The following is an 8,707-nucleotide window of genomic DNA, read 5'->3' on the forward strand; positions in this document are numbered from 1 at the left end:
CTTTTTAATCCGACGCGTGTACGGCGACGATGGCGTAGCCACCGACCGAGGGTGGAATTGCGAACCTCGTTGTTAACGGTCGCCATCGCGCTCCCTGAAGGCGTCGATGCCTTCAGGACGTCGTGGACTCTGTAGACGCAACTGCGCACAATTCTGCGAGCCGCTGATAACAACCGCTTTGCCGTTACTTACCGCCAATTATGGGACTCTGACTGTTGTCCTATCATCTCGGGGTCCCTGGTGCGTAATGAAATGCTGCACACAGTGGCAGTGGCAAAATGCCGATTTATTACTAATTAATAAATATATTTAAAGTCAAAATTTGCCTGCGGATTTGTGTGTGTGTGTGTGCGCGTGTTCGCACGCTAGCGAAGGATTTGGCTCTCCAACGCTGGGGTTGGAGTGAAATAAAAAAAATAGCCAGGCACCACGCCGTGAGCAAGCGCCATTCCTCTTTCACATCCGTCAACTTTAACTTATTTTAATTAGCGATTTTAGCGTGCTTCTTATTATTTATCAATGACGCGTGCACGACCATACCAACTCGCGCGCCTTTGGTGGCGGTGGGGGGGGGGGGGGGGGGGACGTTTTAGTTCACGTTAAAAGCGCTATTTAAAAAAAAAAACACTAAACGCTGACATGAATTCTTCACTGTGATGTCCCCCCTCCACCCCGATGCGTGCAGTTACTACTATACAGTCGCTAGATGCTACCACCATAGGCGCTTGATATTAGTGCAGAGCGGCCAGAGAGATCGTGGCTGGGGGGGGAGGGGGGGGGTAGCAGCCTGGCCCCAGCCTGCCAAGGTGCCACCTCGGCCGGCTGGACAATCTAGGCGAGGCTGGAGGCTCTGCACGGGACTAGGCCTCACCACGCCACTCTGTCAGGCGAGTACTTTGTGTGCTATAGAGTCGCTAAATACTGCTGTAGAGTCGGCATGTACTACTGTAGTGATAGCAGGTACCACCAGTCAGTATACACTGCTGTAGTCATAGCAGGTACCACCAGTCGGTATACACTGCTGTAATCATAGCAGGTACCACCAGTCGGTATACACTGCTGTAATCATAGCGGGTACCACCAGTCGGTATACACTGCTGTAATCATAGCAGGTACCACCAGTCGGTATACACTGCTGTAATCATAGCGGGTACCACCACAGTATGCACTTCTGTAATCATAGCAGGCACCACCACGGTCAGTACACACTGCTGTAATCATAGCAGGTACCACCAGTCAGTATGCACTGCTGTTATCATAGCAGGTACCACCACAGTTAGTATACACTACTGTAATCATAGCAGGTACCACCAGTCAGTATACACTGCTGTAATCATAGCAGGTACCACCAGTCGGTATACACTGCTGTAATCATAGCGGGTACCACCACAGTATGCACTTCTGTAATCATAGCAGGCACCACCACGGTCAGTACACACTGCTGTAATCATAGCAGGTACCACCAGTCAGTATGCACTGCTGTAATCATAGCAGGTACCACCACAGTTAGTATACACTACTGTAATCATAGCAGGTACCACCAGTCAGTATACACTACTGTAATCATAGCAGGTACCACCAGTCAGTATACACTACTGTAATCATAGCAGGTACCACTAGTCAGTATACAGTGCTGTAATCATAGCAGGTACCACCACAGTCAGTATGCACTGCTGTAATCATAGCAGGCACCACCACAGTCAGTATGCACTGCTGTAATCATAGCAGGTACCACCACAGTCGGTACACACTGCTGTAATCATAGCAGGTACCAACACAGTCAGTACACTGCTGTAATCATAGCGGGTACCACCACAGTCAGTACACACTGCTGTAATCATAGCAGGTACCACCACAGTATGCACTGCTGTAATCATAGCAGGTACCACCACAGTCAGTATACACTGCTGTAATCATAGCAGGCACCACCACAGTCGGTACACACTGCTGTAATCATAGCAGGTACCACCACCAGTCAGTACACACTGCTGTAATCATAGCAGGCACCACCACAGTCAGTATTACACTGCTGTAATCACAGCAGGTACCACCACAGTCGGTACACACTGCTGTAATCACAGCAGGTACCACCGCAATCGGTATACACTGCTGTAATCATAGCAGGTACCACCACAGTATACACTGCTGTAATCACAGCAGGTACCACCACAGTCAGTATACACTGCTGTAATCACAGCAGGTACCACCACATTACGCACTGCTGTTAGATTGAGTAGTTTCGAAGTATTTTTTTTGGGGGGGGCCCGGGCAATGCCTGGTATACAAGCTACCTAATAATCATCCCTAAATGATCCCATCGAAATCCCTCATTTCGATCGCATCATTGCGAGGGAGGAGGGAGGGGCACGTGCCACCACACACCCAGTGCCAACAGCTATTATATTAGCAGCTCAGATTAGAGGGGGTGTAGTGGTGTGGTGGGTGTAGTGGTGTGGTGGGTGTAGTGGTGTGGTGGGTGTAGTGGTGTGGTGGGTGTAGTGGTGTGGTGGGTGTAGTGGTGTGGTGGGTGTAGTGGTGTGGTGGGTGTAGTGGTGTGGTGGGTGTAGTGGTGTGGTGGGTGTAGTGGTGTGGTGGGTGTAGTGGTGTGGTGGGTGTAGTGGTGTGGTGTGGTGGGTGTAGTGGTGTGGTGTGGTGGGTGTAGTGGTGTGGTGTGGTGGGTGTAGTGGTGTGGTGTGGTGGGTGTAGTGGTGTGGTGTGGTGGGTGTAGTGGTGTGGTGTGGTGGGTGTAGTGGTGTGGTGGGTGTAGTGGTGTGGTGGGTGTAGTGGTGTGGTGGGTGTAGTGGTGTGGTGGGTGTAGTGGTGTGGTGGGTGTAGTGGTGTGGTGGGTGTAGTGGTGTGGTGGGTGTAGTGGTGTGGTGGGTGTAGTGGTGTGGTGGGTGTAGTGGTGTGGTGGGTGTAGTGGTGTGGTGGGTGTAGTGGTGTGGTGGGTGTAGTGGTGTGGTGGGTGGGTGGGTGGCCTTACCTGGTCAATTAATTACACCACCACGCACACATTAGCTAGAACTTTCCCGACGCCCAGCACAACATTGAGGGCGGCGAGTGGTTCACTCACCGCCCTCGTACTGCCGCAGTCGAGGAGCCCGTAGTCGAAGACCACCACGACGAAGGGGTGGCCCGGCTCCTTGGAGGTGAACCCGCAGGCGCGAGACGGCGCCCCCAGGTGGAGCGACGTCTCGTCCACGGGGATGCCCGTGGCGAAGATGTCGAGCGACACGCGCAGCACGAAGCGCCACTCGGAGCAGTCCAGGCTCATGGAGAGCCTCGGGTCGGAGCGGGGCGACGCGGCGGGGAGGGCGGCGTGGGCGGCTGGGGTGGGGGGAGGGGTGGTGAGAGGGTGTATGGTGGGTGGATGGTGGGTGGGTGAGTGGGTGGATGAGAGGGTGGTTGAGAGGGTGGTCGAGAGGGTGGTCGAGAGGGTGGTCGAGAGGGTGGTCGAGAGGGTGGTCGAGAGGGTGGTCGAGAGGGTGGTCGAGAGGGGGGGATGGTGGGTGGGTGGGTGAGAGGGATGGTGGGTGGGTGAGCGGGATGGTGGGTGGGTGAGCGGGATGGTGGGTGGGTGAGCGGGATGGTGGGTGGGTGAGTGGGTGGATGAGAGGGGGGGGATGGTGGGTGAGTGGGTGAGAGGGATGGTTGGTGGGTGAGAGGGATGGTGGGTGGGTGAGAGGGATGGTGGGTGGGTGAGAGGGATGGTGGGTGGGTGAGAGGAGGGATGGTGGGTGGGTGAGAGGAGGGATGGTGGGTGGGTGAGAGGAGGGATGGTGGGTGGGTGAGAGGGATGGTGGGTGGGTGAGAGGGATGGTTGGTGGGTGAGAGGGATGGTGGGTGGGTGAGAGGGATGGTGGGTGGGTGAGAGGGATGGTGGGTGGGTGAGCGGGATGGTGGGTGGGTGAGCGGGATGGTGGGTGGGTGAGTGGGTGGATGAGAGGGGGGGATGGTGGGTGAGTGGGTGAGAGGGATGGTTGGTGGGTGAGAGGGATGGTGGGTGGGTGAGAGGAGGGATGGTGGGTGAGTGGGTGAGAGGAGGGATGGTGTGTGGGTGAGAGGGATGGTTGGTGGGTGAGAGGGATGGTGGGTGGGTGAGTGAGAGGGGTGGTGGGTGGGTGAGGTGGGGGGGATGGTGGGTGGGTGAGGTGGTGGGTGGGTGAGAGGGATGGTGGGTCGGTGGGAGATACAAAGACGGACGAGGTGAAGGGGAGGAGTCGCCACGAGCCCCAAGCCACAACGACTGAACTCGCCACTCGGGTGTAGGAGGTTCATGGCCCAACGTCGAGCCGACGTTGGGGGAACGTCTTTTACCAACGTAGAGCCGACGTTGGTAACCGACGATCCCCCCAACGTCCATCCAACGTTGGAGACCGACGATCCCCCCAACGTCGGAGACCGACGTTCCCCCAACGTTCATCCAACGTTGGTAAACGACCTTCCCCCAACGTCCATCCAACGTTGGTAACCGACTTTCCCCCAACGTCCATCTAACGTTGGTAAACGACCTTCCCCCAACGTTGGTAAGCGACCTTCCACCAACGTCCATCCAACGTTGGTAACCGACCTTCCCCCAACGTTGGTAAGCGACCTTCCACCAACGTCCATCCAACGTTGGTAACCGACCTTCCCCCAACGTCCATCCAACGTTGGAGACCGACTTTCCCCCCCAACGTCCATCCAACGTTGGTTAACCGACTTTCCCCCCCCCCAACGTCCATCCAACGTTGGAGACCGACTTTCCCCCCCAACGTCCATCCAACGTTGGTTGACCGACTTTCCCCCCGCCAACGTCCATCCAACGTTGGAGACCGATCTTCCCCCAACGTCCATCCAACGTTGGTTGACCGACTTTCCCCCCGCCAACGTCCATCCAACGTTGGAGACCGACTTTCCCCCCAACGTCTATCCAACGTTGGTTAACCGACTTTCCCCCCCCCCAACGTCCATCCAACGTTGGAGACCGACCTATCCCCGACGTCCAGGCACACGTGTACGGCGATGGATGGAGCCAGTGAACGCGACCAAGCTCAAACTAAAACGCGGTTCACCGACCTTTGCTCATCGTCCACACGAGCAGGGCCCACGGCAGCGAACCGGCCGAGGCCATTTCACTTCCAGCGAGCGAGCGAGCGAGGGTGGTAATCTGGTCCCCAGTGACAACGCCACACAGACACAGGGAGGGAGAGAGAGAGAGGGAGGGAGAGATAGCCACGGGATGCGTGTGGGGTGGTAGGAGCGTTCCACCACGCCGCCCTATATAGACTGGCGTCTCACGACTGGTGGAACCGGCTCTCAACGAGATGATTCGACGTCAGCCTAACGCACGCACGCGCACACACGCACGCGCCTGTCAATTAGCACACACACACACACACCTGTGAATTAACACACACACACACCTGTGAATTAACACACACACACACACCTGTGCATTCACACACACAACCACTCAACCACCCAACCACTCAGCCACATTACAAATACACTCACCCACTCACCCAACTACTCACCCACACACTCACCCACTCCCTCGCCCATCCACTCAACCGCTCACCCACCCACTCACCCACCCACCCACTCACCCACATACTCACCCAATCACCCACATACTCACCCACCCGGCCACCCACTCAACCACCCACTGAGCCACTCACCCACCCACTGACCCGCTCACCCATACACTCACTCACCCACCCACTCGCCCACCCACCCACCCACTCACCCACCCGCCCACCCACTCACCCACATACTCACCTACTCACCCACATACTCACCCACTCACCCACACATTCACCCGCCCAACCACCCACTCACTCACTCACCCACCTACACACTCACCCACTGACCCACAAACTCACCCACCCACTCACCCGCCCACCCACTCACCCACCCACTAAGCCACTCACCCACCCACTGACCCGCCCACCCACCCACCCACCCACTCACCCACACACTCACTCACCCACCACTCACTCACCCACCACTCACCCACCCACACACTCACCCACCCACTCACCCACCCACACACTCACCCACCCACACACTCACCCACCCACTCACCCACCCACCCACCCACTCACCCACCCACTCACCCACCCACACACTCACCCACCCACACACTCACCCACCCACACACTCACCCACCCACACACTCACCCACCCACCCACTCACCCACCTACTCACCCACCCACACACTCACCCACCCACACACTCACCCACCCACACACTCACCCACCCACTCACCCACCCACCCACCCACTCACCCACCTACTCACCCACCCACACACTCACCCACCCACACACTCACCCACCCACTCACCCACCCACACACTCACCCATCCACTCACCCACCCACCCACCCACTCACCCACCCACTCACCCACCCACCCACACACTCACCCACCCACACACTCACCCACCCACACAGTCACCCACCCACTCACCCACCCACTGACCCACCCACCCACTCACCCACCCACTGACCCACCCACCCACTCACCCACCCACTCACCCACCCACCCACCCACTCACCCACCCACTCACCCACCCACCCACCCACTCACACACCCACCCACTCACCCACCCACTCACTCACACACTCACCCACCCACCCACACACTCACCCACCCACCCACCCACTCACCCACCTACTCACCCACCCACACACTCACCCACCCACACACTCACCCACCCACACACTCACCCACCCACCCACTCACCCACCCACCCACTCACCCACACACTCACCCACCCACACACTCACCCACCCACACACTCACCCACTGACCCACTCACCCACACACTCACCCACCCACTCACCCACCCACACACTCACCCACCCACACACTCACCCACCCACACACTCATCCACACACCACTCACCCACCTACCCAGCTACATACTCACTCACCCACCACTCACCCACTCACCTACTCACACACCCACCCACTCACCCACCCACTCACTCACACACTCACCCACCCACCCACCCACTCACCCACCCACACACTCACCCACCCACCCACCCACTCACCCACCTACTCACCCACCCACACACTCACCCACCCACACACTCACCCACCCACACACTCACCCACCCACACACTCACCCACTGACCCACTCACCCACACACTCACCCACCCACTCACCCACCCACACACTCACCCACCCACACACTCACCCACCCACACACTCACCCACCCACACACTCATCCACACACCACTCACCCACCTACCCAGCTACATACTCACTCACCCACCACTCACCCACTCACCTACTCACACACCCACCCACTCACCCACCCACTCACTCACACACTCACCCACCCACCCACCCACTCACCCACCCACACACTCACCCACCCACCCACCCACTCACCCACCCACCCACCCACTCACCCACCTACTCACCCACCCACACACTCACCCACCCACACACTCACCCACCCACCCACTCACCCACCCACCCACTCACCCACCTACTCACCCACCACACATTCAGCCTGAATGTGTTCACAACCGGCAGCAGATGCCCCCTATCGGCGAGGTCGCGCGTTCAGTCGGCGTACAGAAGAGAGGGCATGGCCGTGGCTGTCAGCACGGGCTGAGCCAGTGGGTGGGGGGTGGCACGTGCCCCCCCCCCCCCACGGCCCCCCACGCCCCCCACCCTAATGATCCGATCAAAATCCCTAATTTTGATCGGATCATTGGGGTTTATTAGGAATCAATCGGCAATCTGAAACCCCCCACTGCCACCGGGGAGCATATTATCACGTGCCGGGGACTCTATGAGATGATAGGACATAATTGGCGATAAATCACGGCAAAGCAAGCCCTTACTTTTTGATTTAAAGCTTTCGTGACTGCAGTGATTCATATTCTTAGCTCTTTCGGTAAAGTCACCACGTTGAAGGGAAACAATAAAATAATAAAATATATATTAAACAATAAAAAATATATAGGAATAGGTTTTACCCTTTTAACTGGCACAAAAACTGACACCTTTATTCAAGGCATCATGTTTGCAATGACCACAACACAAGCAGTCAATATGCAAACAAAAAGAGACAACTCTGATAATAATATTGGCACTGTCCTTGAATTTGATTGGTCCACACCCGAGACAGCTTTTCTTAGAGCCCCTTAAGTCTCCACTGGTGTTGGGCCAGAAGACGCCAAAAGGCGTACAACTCAAAAACAGCGCACCATCAGAGTTATTGAGGGCTCGGGGTGAGCATTTACATTATGAGACCTCTTTTGCCAGAAACAAGATATAGGAATAGGTTTTACCCTTTTAACTGGCACAGTTTTTGTGCCAGTTAAAAGGGTAAAACCTATTCCTATATCTTGTTTCTGGCAAAGGAGGTCTCATAAAAATAAAATATATATATTTTATTATTTTATTGTTTCCCTTCAACGTGACTTTATCGAAATAGCAAAGAATATAAGTCCTTACTTACTAACAACTCTATAATTTTTCATTGCTGGAGGGTTTGCTCCCCGCCCACCTGAATATCCTTGCTCCGTCATTGTCGCGGTGTAAGGACTTTGAGTGACAGGCCAGGGAGCTTCAAAGCGCGCAGCCGACGATTGGTGGTGAGACTTCTCCTGCAAGAGCCGGGGCTGACGATGAGAACACGCACACACACAGACACACACAGACACATACAGACACACACAGACACATACACACACACAGA

At 56.2% G+C, this 8,707-nt stretch overlaps 1 protein-coding gene across 3 annotated transcripts in view; it reads right to left on the reverse strand.

Annotated features, from left to right (window-relative positions):
* The window catches only part of LOC116937184 (zona pellucida sperm-binding protein 3-like), a 29,659-nt gene extending 24,403 nt beyond the window's left edge, over window positions 1–5,256 (reverse strand). For all 3 annotated transcript variants that reach the window (XM_076054570.1, XM_076054569.1, XM_076054571.1), the window contains exons 1-2: window positions 5,059–5,256; window positions 3,074–3,327 (exon numbers count right to left, since the gene is read on the reverse strand). In XM_076054570.1, coding sequence (XP_075910685.1) covers window positions 3,074–3,327; window positions 5,059–5,113 — 309 coding nt within the window. In that variant the 5' untranslated portion in view covers window positions 5,114–5,256. The remainder of the gene's footprint in view (window positions 1–3,073; window positions 3,328–5,058) is intronic.
* Between the last annotated feature and the right edge of the window lie 3,451 nt (window positions 5,257–8,707).

The sequence above is a fragment of the Petromyzon marinus genome, chromosome 66, assembly GCF_048934315.1.
Source record: "Petromyzon marinus isolate PM22_M1 ecotype Great Lakes invasive population chromosome 66, UKy_Petmar_22M1.pri1.0, whole genome shotgun sequence".
NCBI classification, from domain to species: Eukaryota; Metazoa; Chordata; class Hyperoartia; order Petromyzontiformes; family Petromyzontidae; genus Petromyzon; species Petromyzon marinus.